Source organism: Manis pentadactyla, chromosome 16, assembly GCF_030020395.1.
Source record: "Manis pentadactyla isolate mManPen7 chromosome 16, mManPen7.hap1, whole genome shotgun sequence".
NCBI classification, from domain to species: Eukaryota; Metazoa; Chordata; class Mammalia; order Pholidota; family Manidae; genus Manis; species Manis pentadactyla.
Genome location: NC_080034.1, coordinates 27,043,183 through 27,065,317, shown reverse-complemented (window position 1 = coordinate 27,065,317; position 22,135 = coordinate 27,043,183). Strand labels below are relative to the sequence as shown.

At 35.1% G+C, this 22,135-nt stretch overlaps 1 protein-coding gene across 1 annotated transcript in view; it reads right to left on the bottom strand.

Moving 5' to 3' along the window:
* Positions 1–22,135, bottom strand: part of SUPT3H (SPT3 homolog, SAGA and STAGA complex component) — a 484,976-nt gene that overhangs the window by 234,635 nt on the left and 228,206 nt on the right. The window contains 1 exon segment of the mRNA XM_036927349.2: positions 3,226–3,310. Coding sequence (XP_036783244.1) covers positions 3,226–3,310 — 85 coding nt within the window.

Genomic DNA, 22,135 nt, shown 5'->3' with positions numbered 1-22,135 from the left:
CATATCAAACTGCTGAGAACCAATGAGATGGAGAAAAATCTTGAAATCAGACAGAGAAAGGCATGTTAATATATAGAGGAATAAATGATAGATGACTTGTCATCAGAAATAAATGTATTTCCTTAAATACTGGAGTGGCACGTTTGAACAGCTAAAAGGAAAAGGTTATCAACTAGAGTTTCAAATACAGAAAAGATATATTTCAAGAATAAAGGTGAAAAATGTTATTTCCGATGAAATTAACTTAAGCTAATTCATCATTTGCACACATGTACTACAAAAAATGTTAGAGTTCTCAGGGCATTACCATTAGCACACATAATGTAGGGGCGTGGGGACATGGGGAAGGCAGTATATACAGAGAAGACAAGTAATGATTCTACAGCATCTTACTACACTGATGGACAGTGACTGTAATGGGGTGTGTTGGGGGGACTTGATAATAGGGGGAGTCTAGTAACCATAATGTTGTTCAAGTAATTGTACATTAACAGTATCAAAAAAAAATGTTAGAGCTCTTCAGGCTGAAGGAAATTATTTAAATAGCAACTTGGATCTACAAGAAAGGATGATGAGCATGAAAAACAGTAAACATGTGGGTAAATGTAAAAATACTAAATATATATACTTGCATTTCTTTATTCCTTTAAAAGACATATGACTCTTTAAAGGAAAAACTACAACACTACACATGAAGACAATACCACCTACAGATTTAATATATATGATAACAATAGCACTAAATAGAAAATATCTGATGTTTTTATAAAAGGAGTGAACACATGGAGACACAGAGACAAAGGACAGAAGGCCATGTGAACATGGAGCCAGAGAAAAATAGTTGCCAACTGAAAATCCTGTATCTAGTATTTTAAAACTGTTCTCCCATTTCCTCCTTGTCTTCATGTTTTCTAATGAAAATTCTCCTGTCTCAAATCATTGTTCCCCTGCCCTATGGTAAAAATCTGGGTGCTTTAAGATTTATATTATATCTTTAGTATTCAACAGTTCAAACATGTATTCTTTGGGTTTATCCTCTATATATTTTGGTAAATGTCAGAATTTTCAGTCATTATGTAAATATAGAGAAAGCCCATTTGCAATAGCAACAAAGATTAAATACTGAGGGATAAATCTAACAAGAAATATGTGAAGCCTAAAAAGAAAAATGTTAAAACACTCATAAAAGACACAAAAGTAGTCTTGAAAAAAGGATTCAACATTCTTAAGATGCAGTTCTTTTTAATTTGTAAATTCATGCAATCTCAATAAAACACCAACGTGCTATTTTATGGAGCTAGAAAATTTAATAGTAACATTCATATGAAAAAATAAACATACAAGAAAGTCAGGAATACACTGAGAAAGAAAAGTTGCAAGAGGAATCTGCGGTAACAGTCTTTAATATATACCATAAAAACCTATATTAAAAAGGTAGTATTAGCAGATGCACAGAAAAATAAAACATTGCTACAGAATATAAAATCAGAAATAGATCCAACACATAACACTAAGTTAGCATATGCTAAAGGGGGCATCTCAGATCATTAGGGAAAGTATAGACTTTTTAAGAAACAGTGATGGTATAACTGGGTATCATTTGGAAAAAGATAAAATTAGAACCATATCTCACACAATAATAAGAATAAATTACAAATCAATTAAGAATCTAACTGTTAAAAATGTACAAGTACTAGGAAAGATGAACTCTTTAACTCAGTATAAGGAAAATTTTTCTAACTATGATTCAAAATCCAAAGGCAATAAAAGATCAATGCATTTGACTATGTCAAAATAAAAACACTTGTATACCCTCAAACCCTGTGAAAACAAAGTTAAAAGATAACTGACACACTGGAAGAATATATTTGTATCATATACCACAAACAAGGATTGATATCCATAATATTTATGGGACATAGAATCAGAAACCTGATAGAAAAATGGAGAAAGGACATGAAAATGTTACTAATGGCCAACACTGGAACAACTTGAACAATAATAGTAAGTAATGATATTACTGCATCATGATCCTAAGAATAACATTTAAAAATAATTTATCTATGTATTAAAAATTGAATAAATAAATGGTGATAAATGATAGCTATTCCTTTCATAATAATTGCAATTTAAATATAGAAAAGAAGGAAATAGAAAACCACTGTCAGGCAAATACCACAGTAATAACTATCTCAGACAAGATCCACTGATGAAAATGAAAATTAATGACAAAAATACTCAGAATAAAAACATTCGCATAGTCACAAAATATCTCCCTCAAGATATTTATCAACAACAAAATGAAAAAAATCAGTAATATCATTAGTGGAAAAATTAAGTATATACCACCTTAGTTCAAGTCATCAAGATTAAGATCACAAATAAGATATCAACAACATGAATTTGTTGAGATGATGCACTGAGAAGAACCCATCACTTCTCTGGTATTCTTGCCAAAAATGCCTAGTCATGTTCTAATCTTAAGAAAACATCAGATAAACTGAAAAAGAAGAACATTCCACAAACACAAAGTAAATGACTATTACTTTTCAAAAAGTGTCAAGGTCAAGACAGACTAGGAAAAATTGATGAATTATAGTAGATAGAAGACTACAAAGGCATAATAACTAAAATGTGTTATTATGGATTGACTCCTGGAACAGAATAGGGGCATTAAAGAGAAAACTGATGACATTGAAATAAGGCTGGTTAATTTTATTAAACAGTATTGTGCCAATGTTATTTCCTGGTTTTGCTAATTGTAGTAGTTATGTAAGATACTTACACAGGAAGCTTAAGGGTATCTGGGAGTTCTCTGTACTATTCATACAATTTTTCTATACATCTAAAATTCAAAATAAAAAAGTTTTTAAAAGAGATTGGCAAAATCTATACTAATGTAGTGATAGAAAAAAGACCAGTGTTACCAGGGATCAAGGAGTGGGAAGAAATGACTACACTGAGGCACAAGGGAACTTCTTTGGATGATGGAAATATTCTACATCATGATTGTGCTGATAGTCAAATGACAATATTCAGTTGTAAAAACTCATTGAATTATGCACTTAAACTATTGAAATTTTGTTATATGCACAGGATACCTCAATAAGGTTGACAAAAACTAACTCCAAATGTAAATATAATCTTTATAAAAAGTATGGTGTTGTAATGCCAATATAAGCAGAATGCAGAGGAGATGCCAAATAAGATTATATATGCTCTTACCAGATTAATTAACTGAGTGTGCACCACATCTTCTACCAAAACTGCTGTTTCATGAAGAGGCCTCCTCGCATCACCTAAAGAAAACCTGAAAAAAAAATTAAGCATGCAAGTATGAAAGACTGCAAAACTAAGGAAGGCAAAAAAGAAATATTCATTATAGTAATCTGTTTAAGAAAATGCAACTTGTTCTCTCAAAAACCAAAAATGTACAGTTTTCTATGAAAAAAGAATTGCATCTCTCCTACACAAACTGCAACTTCTGCAGAAATGGGCAGTGTTAACTATGTTATTTCTTGATTTGTGTAGTCTTTTTAAGGACATTCTATCTCAAAATGCAAAATATTAACAACCACTTCATAAAACTGGCATCTAGGAAGTCATGTTACCATATCTAAATTACCAATATAGTAACACAATAATCATATAGAAAATTATAAAAGCACGTAACATAATTAAAAAGACAATTGCTAAGAAAAACTTATGTAAATGCCTTAAATTATCATTTCCAATTACATACAAGAAGATTATCAATAATGGATTACAAAACTGATTTTTAAAATCTTCTCAACTTTTATATGGTTGAATATATGTGCAGACAATGCTTTTCCTGGTAAAAAACATTTGAAAATGTACAATAATATATGTATGACTTATATTTAAAGCATATTCTAACCAACAATCGCAGGGACAAAACAGACGTCAGATAAGATGAGAAAATGCAGTTCCATAGGATAAGAGAGCCCTGGAACCAAAATTTATTCTGAAGGCATCTGCTTATTCACAGTAGTCTACACCCTGGATTTCAACTAGCACAGTATTCAAGGTAAAGGAAAGAATGCTGGGACCTCATGCAAGGTAGGTGGTCAGTTTGAGGAACCTAACATGAAGTTGAGAAATTCAGCACCCAAATAGTGATGCCTTTGGTGTGTGAAGTAGCAATATACCTAACTCCACAGAAGGCACTTGGCCTATCTCACCCAAGGCCATCTGTAGTAAAAGAAAATATGTGGTGCTGGCATGATGATAAACAAATACACAAATGGCATAGAATAGAGTCCAGAAATAAACCCTTACATACGTGGACAATTCATTTTCAATAAAGTGGCAAGAACACTCAATTTGTAAAGGACAGCCTTTTCAATAATTGGTACAAAGAAACAAAAATGGTGCAAAAGAATGAAGTTGGACTTTTACCTCACACTTTATATAAAAATTAACTGAAAACAGATCAAAGACCTAAAGAGCTAAAACTACAAAAACTCTTAGAATAGAACAGAAGGGGGAATTCTTCATGACCTTGGATTTGGCAATGATTTCTTAAGTATTATACCAAGAACACAGGCAACAAAAGACAAAATAAGTAAGCTGCACTTCATCAAAATTAAAAAGTTCTACACATCAAAAGAGACTATTAAGAGAGGGAAAAGACAATTCACAGAATGAGAAAAAAATATCTTAAAACAGAATATATAAAAAAACCATTCAACACAACAAAGAAACAATCCAATTTTAAAATGAGCAATTGACCTGAATAGCTATTTTTCCAGTGAAGATACACAAATGACCAACAGCAAATGAAAAAATGCTCAATATCAAGTCATTAGGAAATACAAATAAAAAATACACAGATACCACTTGATACCCACAAGCATGGCTATTATCAGCAAAATGGAAGATAATCATTGTTGGCTAGGATGTACAGAAATTAGAAATGTACATTGCTGGTGGCAGTGCAAAATGGTGCAGTCACTGTGCAAAATAACTGGGTTGTTCCTGAAAATGTTTAACACATATTCAGCATATGACCCAGCAATTCCACTTCTAGCTTAGGTAGAAACAACCAAAGTGTCCATCAACAAATGGAAAAATAAATATGATATATAGCTATATGAAATATTACACAGTCATAAAAAGGAAAGAAGTTCTACATGAGTAAATTTTGAGAACACTATTCTAAGTAAAATCATCCAAATACAGAAGACAGATAATGTTTTATGCTACCTATATGAAGTATCTGAAATTTGGGGGCAAATTTATAGAAAATACCAGGGGATTGGAGAGTTTTTGCTTAATGTGTAAAGAATTTTTGTCTGGATGATGAAAACGTCTGGAAAATGGATAGTGAAAATGGTTGCACAACACCGAATACATTGTCAGATAACTGCACATTTAAAAATAGTAAAAACTGTAAATTTCGTGTGTGTACTTTACAATTAAAAAAGGAAAAAACCTATTTAAGAGCAGATTAGATTCAGCTAAGAAGATAATTAGTCTTCAGGACAAGGACAGCAATTTGAGGAAATTACTCATAATGCAGTATGGATAATAAGAGATCTACATTATGCCAAAAAATGTTGATACTGTGGTAAAATGGATAAATTTCTAGAAAAATAAAAAAGACTAAACTGACTCTAGAAATAGAAGACCTGAAAATAGTTGTATATATTTTAAAGAAACTGAATCAGCAGTAAAAAACAAAAAACCCAAACAACCTTACCTCATCTGTAATGTTCTACCAAACATGTAAATAACAGATATTCTAATCTTACAAAACTCTTAGAATAGGAGATGGCTTCCTTAATAGGTTAGTTTAACTCTGATATAAAAACTAGAAATAGACTACAAAAGAAAGGAACACTACACATTGTTTACTCATGTACATAAACAGAAAACAAAACAAATAAAACACAAGGCCTGAATAGAACAAGAGGTAGAATAAGGGGGCACTTAAACCCTGTACCTATGGCCTCATGGGGACCTCCCTATGATCATTTAATAGAAGAAGAGACTTTGCCTGGTTTACATTTGGTTGTACATGATAGGTAGGTACCACCCAAAAGTGAACAGCTATGGCATTATATAGTCTTCTGGAACACCCCTTAATTAGTGGAGAAGGGAAACACTCCCCGTGGGCAGAATATTTAACAATGCACCCAGTTGTTCACTTTACTTGGAAGGAGAAATGGTAATCTGTGCAATTACACAACAGTTCATTCATGGGCTACGGCCAATGGTTGACTGAATTGGTAAGGGATATGGAAGAAATGTGATTGAAAAATTGATGAGAAGGAAATTTGAGTAAGGGATAGGTGGACAGACCTCTGAATGGGCAAAAAAGAAGATATCTGTGACTATGTGAATGCTCATGGGTGACTTCAGCAAAGGAAATTTTAATAATCAAGGGGATATCATCACTTTTTTCCCATCGTCACCCCAATCAGCCCAATGGGTTCATAAACAAAGCGGCCATGGTGGGAGGGGTGGAGGATATCAGGGCTTAGCCACATGGACTTCCACTCACAAAGTTTGACACTGTTACAAGCCACTCCTGAGTGTCCACCTGTCAGCATAAAAGATTAACACTGAGTCCACAATATGACACTATTACCCAGCTACCTGGTAACAGATTGATTACATTAAACTATGTCCATCGTAGAAGTGGAAGTGTATTGTTCTTACTGTAATAGACACTTTGGATATGGATTTGCCATCCCTGAATTCAATGCTTCTGCCAGAACTACCATTTATAGATTTACAGAATGCCTGTCCATTGTCATTATTTCACACAACATTGCTTCAAATCAAGAAATTTACTTCATGACAGAAGATATGCTGCACTGGGCCTATGCCCATGAAATTCACTTGCCTTAACATGTTCCCACATCACCTTTGAAGTAGCTGGTTTGGTAGAATGGTGGAATGGCCTTTTGAAGACAGTGACAGTGCCACTAAAACATTTGCATATTCTTTTGAGTTTAACCAGTGGGATTTGTACTTTCATACATTTTCCTGTTACTAATTACCATACTTTCATTTTAGTTTGCAAAAGTCCCTTTAACATTTTTTTATGAGGCCACTCTAGTGGTTATGAACTCCTTGAGCTTTTTCTTATCTGGAAAACTCTTCATTCCCTTCTGGCCTGCAGAAACTGTTACCTGCTGAAAAATCTGTTATTAATTTTATAAGGCTTCCCCTATACATAGTAAGTTGTTTTTCTCCTGATGCTTTTAAGATTTTCTTCTTGAAAATTCTTCTAAAGAAAATTTAAAATTTTTTTGTAATCTTTATGATTTAATTGTAAAATGTCTTGGTGTTGGTCTCTTCAGATTCAACGTATTTGGAACTCTATGAACATACTGGATGTGGATATCTGTTTCTTCCCCCAAGTTAGGGAAGTTTTCAGCCATTATTTCTTCAAATAAGCTTCCTATCCCTTTCCTATTCTCTTTCTCTGGGACCCTAAAAATGCAAATATTGATCTGCTTGATGTTGTCTCATTGTCTAAGTCCATTAAACTATTCTATTTTTCATTCTTTTTTCTTTCTGCCCTTGTGACCTAATGAAGTCCCCTGTTCCATTTTTGAGTTCACTCGTCCTTTCTTTCATTTGATCTATTCTGATATTGAATCCCTCTATTAAAATTTTCAGTTCATCTATTGTATTTTTCAGGTCTGTATTTTCTGTTCAGTACATTTTAAATATTTTGTATCTCTTTGTTGCAATTCTTGCTTTGTTCATGCATTGTTCTCCTGACCTTGGTGAGCATCTTTATGACAATTATTTTGAACTCTTCATCAGGTAAATCACTTACCTCAGTTTCTTGAGTTGTATCTTGTAGATTTGGAATATAGTCCTGTTACCCCATTTTCCCTGATTTTCTGTGTTGATTTCTGAGCATCAGATGAAATAGCCACTTCTTCCCTCTTGAGGAAGTGGTCTGTGTAGGAGATGAACATTATCATTCAGCCCCAGCTCTTGGCTGTCTCTCAAAACTTTGTGATTGTCCAAGCCAGCTTCTTTGTTCTTAGAAACTCATAGTGGTTGGGGGTGTGCCAAGACATGTCAGTGTCCCAAAGGAGAAGATCTTAGCACCAAGATGAAGCCAGACCCTCAAGCAGTATCTCTTAAGGTATACAAACAGGTTTTTTCAGGGAAAGACTATGAGACGGGCATTTCTATTCCCTCTGTGCTGAGCCCTGGACGGATAGTTGGGTAAGAATTGTTTCTTTGCTACAATCCTGTGGAACTTGGAACTCAAGCCCTGTTGGCTACTAGATCCAGGTGACCAGGGGTTCATCTCCTGGATGGCAGCGACAAAAGCCAGGTCAGCAAATGTGTGCACAAGCTCTTTCCAGTGACACACTAGTGACCTGGAGCTGGCCAGAGGTAGTGAGGACAGCATCCACACACCCCTCAGTCTGTGGTGAGGTTCACAGTAAGCCCCTACATGCATGCTAAATTAGAAGCCTGACCCTTACTCTTTGACTTTTTTGAAAACTATTAGTTATTTTTTTTTAATTTGGTATCATAAATATACAATCACATGAGCAACACTGTGGTTACTAGATTCCCTCCATTATCAAGTCCCCACCACATACCCCATTACAGTCACTGTTCATCAGCATTAATCTTTAATGTAAGACATGCAAATAGAACTCTTTCAGGGAAAGACTGGGAGATGGGTGGGCATTCATTACTGCTGCCTCAGAGCTGAGCCCAAAGAAGCCAGTTAAAAACTGTTTCTTTGGTGCAGTTCCTGGGACCTGGGGATGCAAGCCCCACTGGCTACTGGAGTCAGGGAATCAAAGGGTGTGTCTTATAGTCATTATTAGCAAATGTTGGATCACCAGACATATACACAAGCTCCTTTCATGGGAATACTAGCAACCTGGAGAGGGGCAGAGGGAGATCTTGGAGAGATGTGCTATATTAGAAGTCTGACCTTCTTTCAGGATGCAGCTTGCTTTTTCCTTCTAGTTTTACTGAAAAATAACTGACATAAATCACTGTATAAGTTTAAGGTATACATCATGAAGGTTTGATTTACATATGCTTGGAAATGATTGTTGCAAGAGGTTAGGTAACATCTATCATCTCATGTAGATTTAATAAAAGAAAAAACTCCTTGTGATGAGAACTCTAAGGATTCACTTTCTTAAGAACTTTCCTATATATCACACAGCAGTGTTAACCATAGCCATGATGTTGTACTTCACAACCTTAGTACTTATTTATCTTATAACTGGAAGTTTGTACTTTTGACCACTTTCCTCCAATTCCCCCTCCCCTTACTCCCTGTCTCTGATAAATATAAACCTGATCTCTTTTCCTATGAATTTGGTGTTTTGTTTGTTTTTGTTCTTTGGCTTCCACATATACGTGAGATTATATAGTATTTGTCTTTCTCTGACTTATTTCACTTAGCATAATGTTGTCAAGGTCTGTCCTTATTGTTGAAAATGATAGGATTTCCTTGTTTTTTTGTATGACTGAATAATATTCCACTATATATACACACACAATGACTTCTTATTCATTTACTGATAGACACTAAGGTTATTTCCTTATCTTGGCTATTATAAATAATGCTGCTATGAACATGGGGGCTCAGGTATCTTTTTGAGTTAGTGTTTTTATTCCTTCAGATATAGCTCCAGAAGTGGGATTGCTGGATCACATGGTAGTTTTACTTTAAAAATTTTGAGGACTCTCCATACTGTTTTCCACAGTGGCTATACCAATTTACAATCCCTCCAACAGTGCAAAAATTTTCCCTTTTCTCCACATCTATGCCAACTTATCTTGTCTTTTTGATGATGGCCATTACCAGACATAAAGAGATATCTCATTGTGGTTTTGATTTACATTTCCATAATGATTAGTAATTGAGCATCTTTCCATGTATCTGTTGGCCATTCATAATCTTCTTTGGAAAAATGTCTATTCAAGTCTTTGCCCACTTTTTAACTGGATTATTTGCTTTTTTACTATTAACTTGCATGAATTCTTTATATATTTTGGATATTAACCCCTTATCAAATATATGATTTGCAAATATTTTTTCCCATTCTGTAGGTTGTTTTATTTCATCGATGGATTGGTTTTTGCTGTGCAGAAGCTTTTTAGTTTGATGTAGTCCACTTGTTTATTAATTTTGTTGCCTTTGCTTTAGGTGTAGTTTCCAAGAAATCATTATCACAACCTATGCCAAGGAGCTTTTCCTGTTTTCTTCCAGGAGTGTCATGATTTCAGGTCTTAAATATAAGTCTTTAATTCAGTTGGAGTTAATTTTTGTGAGTGATGGAAGACAGGGATCAAGCTTCAGAATTCTTTTACACGTGGATATTCCATTTTCCCAGCACTATTTTTTGAAGAGACTGTCTTTTCTCCCTTGTCAAATAATTAATTACCCATATATTCTTGGCTGCAGGCTGCAATCTTTAAGATATGCAAATAGGCCTCTGTCAGGAAAAGACTGGGAGATAGGAAATTTTGTCTGGTACCACTGAGCTGAGCACTGGGGGACTAGCCAAGATGAACCCTTACAAGCACGTTAAGGACTGTGTGTTTGCTAAAGTCTGTGGTTCTAGTGGACAAAGCTTCATTGGCTTTCAGAGTTAGGTGTTCTGGGAGCACATCCCTCAGGTAGAAGTCTTAAAATCTCAGGCACTGGATATTAGGTTCAAACCCTTTACTCCTTAAAGAGAAGCTGGGAGTGTGAGTTCCTTCCTGATTATATGTTGCTGTGCCATGGTGGGGTTTACAGATAGTTTGTCTCAGTCTTTCCTGCCTATTTCTAAGTGTCTTTTTGTAGTTGTTTTGTTTTTTGTCATTTGCCTGATATGTAAGACTCACTCAGCTATTTTCTGGATTTCATTCAAAGGGAATTTTTCTGTATAAAGCTGTAAATTCAGTGTGTCCATAGAAAGAGGTAAGTTTAGGAGCCTCCAACATTACCATCTTAAAACTAGACCCTGAAATTCTCAGGCCTTCAAATGGGACTGGAACTTATACCATTGGCTCTCCTGGATTTCAGATCTTTGGACTCAGACTAGAACTTACATCATCAGCTTTCCTGCTCCTTGGCATATGGACTTGGACTAGAACTACACCACCAGAACTCCTGGGTTTTCAGCTTGACACACACACACACACACTTACCCTATTGGTTCTGTTTCTCTGGAGAACCCTAACACACCCAGAATGCAAGAGCAAAACATGTATCTGTTAGTATAATTGATTACTTAGAATATGAAAAGAGAAGAACTGCATGATCATTTCAATAGAAACATGAAAATCACTCAATAAAATTTGTTACAAACAAATTTTAGCAAACTCGAACTAAAAGGGACTGTCTTTAATCTGGAAAAGGGAATCTACCAAAAAATCATATGGGAATCAACATATGTACAAGCTTTTACATCCTTTGAAATTCAAACTCATGTAAGGATTCTCTCAGTATTGCCATTTCTAGTCAATATACAGTTATTCCAATTTTCCAAAGTTCACATCACGCCGTTTCATTTTTATGAAAGACCTGTTAGTACCTGTCTTTGCTAACCAAAAGAAATCCCAAGAGGATTTCGCATTTACAAAAAGTTGAAAGTGAAAGCCGTATTCAGCGGCTGGTTTGTAGTGAGGCATCACAGCGGCAGCGGGCACCCCGAGCAGCAGGGGTGGCACCACAAGCTCCTTCCCTGGGAACGACACTCCGCAGTCTCGACATGGCGCCACCACAGCTTTGAATTGCATCTATAAGCACCTGTGCTTTACCCTAATTTATTTTGTGCATCCACTAGCAAGATGTATCCTAAGGTACCAGAAAAGCCTAAGAGAGATTATTTTTTGGTACAAATCAAATTATTTTCCATGTAAATTAATGGTAATTGCTTCTTTGCTATGTGAAATTTTGGCTTACAGAAAAACACTCTAGTTTCAGATAGTGGGGGAAACCTGTAATATTTAAGATTATATCCAGAACATTAAGAAAATATTTAAACTATATATGCATTGGAAAAGAAAAACACGGTTCTTATTCACATATAATCTGAGTATCTACACAGAAAACCAAAAATAATCAGGAGACAAATTATTTGAATTAATAAAGGAAGTTATTAGCAAGTTTTTAAACTATAAGATTAAACTACAAATATCATCATCATCACAACAAAGGCAGAATGAAGTCATAAAAACAGGCAGCAGAGTGGTGTTTACCAAGGGCTGGCAGTGGGGGAAATGGAGAGATGTTGCTTAAAGGGTACAGACTTCCAGTTGGAAAATAAGATGAGTAAGTTCTGAGGATGCAATGCATAGCATAGTGATTATAGTCAATAATACTGTATTATATACTTGAAAGTTATTGAGTAAATCTTAAATTTCTTACCACAATGGTAATTATGCAATGTGATGGAGGTGTTAGCTAGGTGGTAACCAGTTTTCAATAAATAAGTGTATTAAATTAATATGCTGTATCCCTTAAAATTACACAATATAACAATTATATCTTAATAAAGCTGGAGGAGGAAGCACACAAAGGCAGAACTGCAATTAAAAAGAATTATAAATTAGTTCTAAACTTTATAGGAAAGAGCCAAGAGCCAAGAAAAGTCAGGACACTTTTGAAATATAAGGACAATATTTCCTGCAACTTATTGTAAAACTACAGTAAGACGGAGAGTTACTGAGGCAAGCATAAACAAACAAAAAACCGAACAGAATAGAAACAAAATACAAAGCTCACATTAGACAGTTAACTCAGCGATAGCAAAAATCTGCTATTTTCATAGCTGTGGTTCAGTATTTCTTTCAACTGTCAGAATAAAGTTTCCCTTCCATTATTATTTCCAGTTACTTTGAATCTCACTATGGAAAAAGTACAGTTATTAAAGTGAAACAATTGACTCAAAGATAAAACAAAAAATTCAATGCACATCTCTACTAAAAATATTTTTAAAATACTTCTTATATTAATAGTATAAATTATCAAGTTTTACCTCAATCTTTTATGAGAAAGTTAAAACTTTTATACTGTTCATTACTATAAACATGTAAAGTATCTAAAACAAGCTGAAAACATAAATGTAGGATGGGATTTGATAATTGTACTATTTTAATTTTCAGGGTTGTTAGTACTTCAGCTTTAATTCTACAGTTTTTCACAAATTATTTTTACCAATTTTTTTTCCCACACTGAGAAAGCTATATATTGTCCTAGTGGTTTCTGTAAAATGGAAATGAAAACCACTGTACCTAGCCACAGTCACTTCCTTTTTCCCCTGCAATGTATATATTTTTAAGTCATTTAAAGACAAAATGCAAGTAATTGATACTTATATACAATTTTTTTTTCTGTTAAAGACTTACCTTACTACTCACTGGTAGTGAATTATTTGTCTGATTTGACTGACTTGTCCTGGGTCTAACCCCAATCAACAGTGTCTGATAATCAATTCCTTTCCATACTGCCTAGGTGCCGATAGCACCACTAGCACGGCTAGATCAGCTTCCACTAATGGTCTTTCAGGAAACTTTCTGGAAAAGGTTATCCCTCCCATGGACACCTGCAGTAGCTTTGTTGCTATAACACGTGAGCTTCCATTTAAGAAAGACTGTAACTCTGATAATTATGGTCACAACAAGTAGTAACTCCAGAGCAATCCAGCTGGACTCCACTTAATGATAGTGGCAGAGCTACTATATGCTATTTTCTTACCCAAGATTGGTTTTATTCAGTTCCAGGATCAAATACATCAGTAAGCACGAGGTCAGCTAACCCTGCAATTTCCTTTCAGGTGCACAGTGAAAATAAGAAATTGGCAAGACTATTCAGGAGGTGAAGTTACACTCCTTATTCTACACTTACACTTAGATACAGGAGGATGTATGCTGATTAAAACCATGGAGCACTGTTGAAAAAGTCTGCAGAATTTACAAAAAATCATTTCAGTATTTTTTGTTATGTATATGCTCAATACAGTCTAAAATTGGGGGATATCCTTTAAAAATAGCTACTAAGCAAAAAATAATCTAATTAATAGAAAGTACAGAATAAAACAGAAAAAAGAACCAGTGACAGAGACATTTCTGAAACACAGAAAACAAATTTTAAAGAACATACACTGAATATTACTATAGTCACTATGTGTTCTGAAAAAAAAACAAAACTCCATTTCAGTAGTTTCTAACATCAACTTTATTTTTTAGTAGAAAAGGAGGAAGGTGCTGGGTATTTGCTATTTTATTCCATGCTGAGTCCCTATTTGACATCTTTGGTTAGTAATTTATGTCAAGATATTTCCCAAATATGGTAATACACTTTAAACGTCTGTAAATTCTAAAGCATTATTCACTTACCAAAATCTCTTTTGCTAACCTCCAGATCCCATGTAAATGTAAATATCTGACAATGCAGCCATAGAGTCATACTCTTTACATCTGCTTATCCCCAACTGTGAAAGGCAATCAAGCCCCAAATTTGTAATGGATTTAACTGTAAGAAAAACAAATTTTTTGAACAAACATATAAAATATGTTTATATTTATCTTTTTAAGTTTTACAAATATATATATAATACTAGTACAAAAGTATAGCACACAAAAGCAATTTCAAAGGAGGTAAAAGTAAAACAAATGACATTTTTAAACTAAGTATTATTTCATTTATTGACATGAGAAAACTTCTTTGCTCTGATTAAACATATATATATTTGGTATTACCAACAGCCCCCAGTTTGCCTGGGACTAAGGGATTTTCCAAATTATCTCTACCAAAACAAATCAACTTAATTACACTAAAGGTTACTGTATACTTTTTACAAAAAAACAGAGAAGCCAAAAAAGTTTCTTTTTCTAAGAGAATGAATGATAATAAAACTTTTTCCATTATCCTTATTATTTCAGTTCTAGGGTCCCAATACAGAGAAGCAAATAGCACATGGGGAATTTGTCCCTTCATCTGGAGTTAATACTTTTCCATGCTGTTAAGTTGAGGACTGAGTTCATGATAGTCAGTGGATGAGGAGTAGGTACCCAAATGAATCTCATCACAGTCCCTGCCTACAATCTAGAGAAGAAACAGGTCCGACTTAAATGAGGGGCCAGAGATGTGAGCCCAGAAAAACATATGAGTCTAATGGCCAGTATCCAGTTCAATAATGCAGCTGAAAGTCCTACTAATATATCCTGGCTATCAGCTACAAAGAAGGGGAAGTCAGTTATGATAAATTAGACTGGAAGTTAGATGACCTGGTCCTAGTTCCCACTCTGCCATTAAAGTAGTATTATACACCTTGGTCAAGTAAATTTTCTGGATATTTTAGTTTCTCAACAATGATAACAGGGCATTGGATTAGATGATTTTTAAGAAGTCTTTTCAGGTATTTGATTTTGGCCTATGAAAGCAGCTATAATCCTTGAATCCTAAAAACTTTTGTCTTCAAGAATTTTAAGAAAATTATATTAAAAATCACTTTTATAAGGAATTAAGAAAATTAAATCTTACTAAGTGGAATAAATTGGGTAACAATAATGAAATTAAGAAGAAATTTAAAAATTTTAATGGGTAACACAGAATGAAATGAATAAAAATAATTGGAGGAAAGGCAATAAGGCTACAATTTATTCCAGGTCCTGTATGTAGAAGTAGTTTCTAAGAAACATTCCACTGCCCCTTACAGCAGGGGGTGGGGTGGGGGAAGCTAAAGTAGGTTCATACTTGGGGATTTTATCACAGGATTTTATTCTTTATAAGTATATATATAACAAAGTCCACTTTAGAGTTTAAAATACTTGTTTTCAAAATTTCAAGTCCTGGTTAAGAACAGAATAGAGGAACTAAGTTTTAGTTAAAGGGATTCTTTAAAGAGATCCTTTCACAATGTATACAAGTCATCAAATTGTAAACTTGAAATAATTACAATTTTATGTTGTCAATTATACTTCCATAAAGTTGGAGGGATTCTGAAAAAGAAGCCAAGGGGTAAGTTTGATAAAATCTGTGAGAGAGAGCCTGGGAGGACAGTGCCAAAGAACACAAGGCCCACAAGCAGATCTGCTCACAAGGCATCAAGGAACCAAACATAAAAGAAAAGGACAGAAATGCTTCTTCATTCCCTGTGTGTGTCTTCCTGGATGCTAAGTTGCTTTCAGTACTTACCACCAGCTACAAACTCTAATGTGGCTAAATTATTCTGGATGCTGTGGTTAAGTAATTGCTGTGGCTGCAGGAGCTAGTTGCTTTTTTTTTTATTACTTCTGGATCTGGGGACATTTTTGTACCTCAGGTAATGACATTACTTTGGAATGGACAATGTGTGACTACTTCTTGGTGTAAGAAGGCCCTGGGTGGCTTTCTGTCCCCAAAAGAAAGTTTCCTTTTTTACTTTAAGCCACTTGTTTGATTATACTTTTATAAGCTAGGTATGACTATAATACCAAGGAATTTCTCTTAACTGAAATTAGAGTGAACAGCAGGCTACAGCCCTAACATACACTCTAGTCAGCTAACCTGGCACTAGACAGCACATGAAAACACAGACATCATACTGTTTATGTCATTCTTACCCAATATTTGTTGAGACTAATTTACCCACTGTCCAAAGGAGAAAAAAAAGTGTAGAAGTTTGACGGTGAGCAGTTAAGGCAGACAGTCATAAACACATGCAAATTATCTTTACTCTTCAGTTTTTAGTATCTCTACCATTCATAACTATGATTTTATCTATCTGTTCTTCAAAGGAAGAAATGAATTCAATTATTAATAGTTCTGAGAAAGCCGAAGCGATCAGTAAATTAAAATATCAAATAAATATCAAAGACAATAATTTTTCTAGTGGTGATCATTTTTCTCATCCCTTGCTTGAATTTTCAACATCCACTTCCCAACCTCCTTTACTATAGTATATATTCATATATAATTTAAGTGAACTGAGAATATTATTAGAATTTTATAATACTTCATAAAGTAAGTATAAGTATCCAAAGATATAAGAAAAGCAAGATTATAAACATCATTTATGATGTAAACATCATTTATGTAAGTAAAACTTACAACATGGATATGAAAAAATACAGAGCTGTATTAGTAAATACATTTATTTAAAGTAAAGTAAAAGTGAAGATGGGGCAAAACTCTGAAAAAGCAAACACTTAAACCACAAGGATTAATTACTCAACCAACAAATATTTACTGAGTTCCTAGTATGTGTCAGGCACTGTTCCATTTGCTCAGGATACATCAATGGACAAGACAGACTAAAAAAAAATGAGTGGAGTTTGCATTCCAATGAGGAAAGGATACAACAAAAATTATGCATAATAAATTCTAAAAAAAATTATCTGCAATTTTTAAAAAATGACGTAAGAAGAAACAGAACAGAATCTGGAAACAGGAAGTATGGGATAGGGTAAGGGAGGCAGTGTGAAATATTAAAATATACACTTATTAATTTTTGACATGTGAAAGAAATAGATTTTAAGAAATGGGAAAGAGAAAAAAAAATTAGAATAGTTTTGTAAAAACGAAAAACTACCCTACTAGAGAAAGGTCATCTAGAACTACCAGAACCCAAGACATGGAACTGTACATCTGAAGAAATTTACAAAATAGCATAACCTATATGAATTTCTTCTAACAATTCACAGGGCAATATTTCTGATATATCCTACATTCCTAAGAAGCAAATATCCCCCACATTTAAACTCTAAGGAATAGCAGCAGAAAGCAAATGATTATAAGCACTCCCTATTTGAGGATTAGGAAAGACAATAAGAAGTACACCAATTATTGACTGTTAAGGCAGGGATGAACCTAAAAGATTATTTAGTCTGCTCATCTTGACTTAAAAAGAAGGAAAATAAAGGTCAGAGAGTTTAAATAACCATTTGAGAGTCACAAATCCAGTTAGAGGCAAAAGCTAGGCCTTTTATTTCATCCAGAACTCTTTTTCTGCAATACCATGTTAAATGTGCAAAAACTGTAACAAATTAGACAAATTAACCTGAAATGCTCATTTACCAAAGATGAAGATTAACAAAATCATTTAAAGGAAGCCTGGGTCAATTACTTTGTATAACTAAATAATTTTTTAAGGCTTTTAGAAAGATACATAATAACTTCAAGAAAGTTATTTTAGTCCCTTAGGCCCTCAAAACATTTAATAACACAAGGACTTATCTATCTTATTATTGCTGAAATTTAACAGTCAAAATTAACTTTCTATTACATTGGATATAGACACACTATAATCACAAATTTCACCCAAATTTTCAAGCACATTTCATGGACTGGGAATTAGAGATTCAAGAAAGTTAAACAATTTGCCCATAGCATTAGCAATAGCAAGCTTCAAAATTACATGCTGTGAGAATAGTTACTTAGAGGTAGGAGAATTTTGTCCTATACAGATACTTAGAAAATGAGCAAAACAGATAAATGTTGCCATATTTTGCCAGCACTTCCTAAATTGATGTTGCTCAGAAAAAAACTATTCTGTAGTTCAATGAGTTTAGGAAATGCCTTTTATTTTATTAATCTCTAGATTTGCAGTGCATGTTACCATATTTGACACTCTGTGAGTTCTGCAGGAAAAAACTTTTGGTTTTTGTATTTACTGTGCCTGTAGTAAGTTTTATAAGCCCACTTAGTTATACAGTATTGAAAATCAATTTAGGCACCACTGACATAAGCAAAAGGACTCCCATATGAGTTAAGAAATTTAATGACAGGACTCCCAAATAAGCTGCAGGCTTATTTGGAAGTCCTTCACTTTTAAACAATAAGATGATGAAGGCGGTGCTAACAACAAACAACTGTGGGTTTTTTTCCCCTTACTGCTCAATAAATATTTACTGTGTGTCACTATCATGTCAGGCACTGAAGTTTTACACTAGCGGAAATATTTTAAAGTTCCCACAAACCAAGGATTTTTCTATAGCTAAGATAAGTGGTCACCAGAACCAGTATTAAAGCTTGCTATTATTGCCACCATCACTACTGGATCACCTAAAAAAGGCAGCTCCTCGATTCTGAAAGTCAGTGAGAAAAGACTGGCTGCAATAAAACTGCCTCCAAGGGTCAAACAATCCACAACAGTTTGACTTGAGTAATCTCCCTACTACAGACAATGCCAATCTCCAGAACAACACTAAGCCTTGAATTCCATGCTTCCCGAAAACTCATTACATAAGATCAACAATCTTCCCTGTTGAGAGACTGTGCTTCACCAGCATATACTTTTCCTTTATGATAAGAATAAATCCAGTTTTCTCTATTTCAGATAATGAGCAATGACCTCATTAGGCTTTCACAGTGTTTGATAAAATCTCACAGCCCTGTCAGTCTAACCCTCCCTCCTCTTTTATCTCATTTGGCAAGATTACAAATCAACGGAAAAATTGAAATAATAGTACAAGGAACACCTATATGTTACCTAGGATTACCAATTGTTAAGATTTTGACACACTTACATTCCCTCAAAATTATACACATCCATACATTTATACACATTTACATGACAGGTCTTCAAATATATGAAGAAAGTTTGCTTATGAAAATTCGGGAGGGGGGCAAAGAATCTCATCTCTCTTTAAACCAGTTTTATTGAGATATCATTTATATACCATAAGATTTACATGTTTGAAGTATACAATTCAATTATTTTTAGAACACTTAGAGTTGTACCACCACCACCAAAATCCAGTTCTAGAAAATTTCTATTATTCCAGAAAGAAGTATCATGCCTGTTTACAGTTCATCTCCAATCCCATCCCCAGCCCCAGCACAAGGCAAACACTAATCTACTTAAAGAAAAAATGCAACCTCTTTAGTCTTCTTCAAAGTTAAAAATTCTCCACTTTTCCTTTAGGTCTCCACTTAAATGACACACTCTTGGAAAGACCTTTTCTAACTATCGCCACTTAAATCTTTACTTGAATCAGAGTAGTTCAGCATTTATCTGGTTGTATAATGAAGTCCTGACAGAGATTTCATTTGAAGGAAAAGGTCCCCACATTTTTAAATAAACAGAAGGAATGAAAATCTTTAAGTGTGTAACAAGTTGCGGGTAAAACTGTAATATTTCCAGAATATCTTGCCTGGCTTTACTACATCTGCATATCAACAGGTGTTCCTCAGGGGTGGAGAGCAATAGTTCAACTCAATATCAATGGGTAATTACTTGGGCAATTGAGGGCTTATCTGAACCTGAGAGGTTAGGGGGGAGGTCTTGCTTGCTTCTGCCCTAGCAGGAAAGGGATGGCCATGGACTGCAGTTTGTAAGCAATAAATGGCTTTTAAACTTTATTTCTCCCTTTTACTTATTTTGGTTTTAGAGGTATTTTGCCTTGGAATTTCTTCTCCTCAGAGTTACACAAGTCATAAGCCAGATATAAAGCCCTGTAGCTAAGAGATATTCTTGAGACAACAAAACCACTCATCAAAGCTTTGTGGAATGCGAAGAGCTGAACCAACACTCAGCTGCCTTTGTCTGGACTATAATTCTCCATCTCACACACAAGAACATCTTACTGAAATTTTGTACTTTACTGCCATGGCATTATCATAATTTTGTATTTACTGCCATGACATTACCTTATTAGAAAGGGAAATTCTTTTACTCTGATATGAACTGTGAATTCATGTAGGTTCCTACTAATTACAGATCCCAGAATTTTTGTTGAGATTGATGTCAAGTTCACCAGGTTGTAATGACTAGAACCTCCCTTCTCAATGATTTTTAAATGAAGCAAACTCATGCTAAAATTATAGCTTAATTACACATCCTTAAATAGCATTCTAGAAAAACCACCTAGTAATAATTAATACCATCATTGGAAATATCTCTTTACTAATGTACTTGTGTATTTCAAGGATTAATTTGTCACCTAAAACAACAGTTTTAGTCTCATATAATACTAAGTAAACCTGAACATATACAAATGTTTAAGAAGATAGATTGGCTTAAAGATAGTGGCATGAGAGGTGAGATAGAGACCTCTTCCCAAAACCACATATAAAATGAAAATATAGCAAATACAACTAATCCTAAAAGAACAACAGGAAAGAAGGCTGCAGCAGACTGCCTACACCTGGGGAACAGAGCAGACCTCACAGAAAAGGGTAAAGCACCCAAGCCCTTCCCCTACCCCAGCTCTTCCCCCACCCCAGCTCACTGGCAGGAGGAAGAGAAATGGAGTGGGGAGGGGGTGGAAGCCTAGGACTGCTGAACACCCAGCCCTGGAGATCTATCCTGGGAGCACAAACCTACACTACATGGAACTCTGGAGATTAGTGGGATTGGAAAGCTAAGACAGGCAGAATACGTGGAGAGACTGAGATTCCAGCTGCTTGTGGAGAACAGGTACCCACAACTGGCCACTTTAGGACAAAAGAAAGGCGTGCGCTCTGAGAGACTTCTCAACAGTGAGAGGGCTGCTTAATGGGCCAAGACTGCAAAGAGCTTGCTGCTCAGGAGAAAGGACAGGTGGAAAAAATTGTCCAGGCGCACTCAGCCCAGCAGGTTGGGAACTTTCAGGAACTTCAGGCACTCTATCACCCTGGCTGACAATGCAGCTATGAGGCCCCCCACAGCGATATGCAGCCTGCCACTACTTCTTCCTGGCCGGCACTGGCTCACAAAATGGTGGCCCTCACCATTTCGCCAGGCCAGCCAGAGGGCAGTCCCACTTACAGCAGCTACAAATGCCTAGCATAGAGGGTCCTACCTGTGCACTTGACCCACTAGCTCTGGCAGTGGAGGCAGGCACAGTATCTGGGAAGCAGGAAAGAGCTCATTCTTCCTGGCAGGCACTAGTGCTGCACGCCGGCCACCCCTGCCATCTCTCCAGGGGATGAGCAGCTCCAGAGAGTACAGCTTCTGGCACTAGAGGGCACCACCTACAAATATGAAATGTCAAAGGAACCTGGTTCAAACCAAAATCCCTTAAATACCAGAAAGAGTGCCAAGTGAAACTGAACTCATCAAATTTCCTGAAAGAGATTTCAAAATAAAAATCATAAACATGCCAATGGAGCTACAGAAAAATATTCAAGAACTCAGGGAGGAATTAAAGAATGAGACAGCAACTTTGAAAAATACAGTACCCAAAATGAAACATACAACAGAGGGATGTA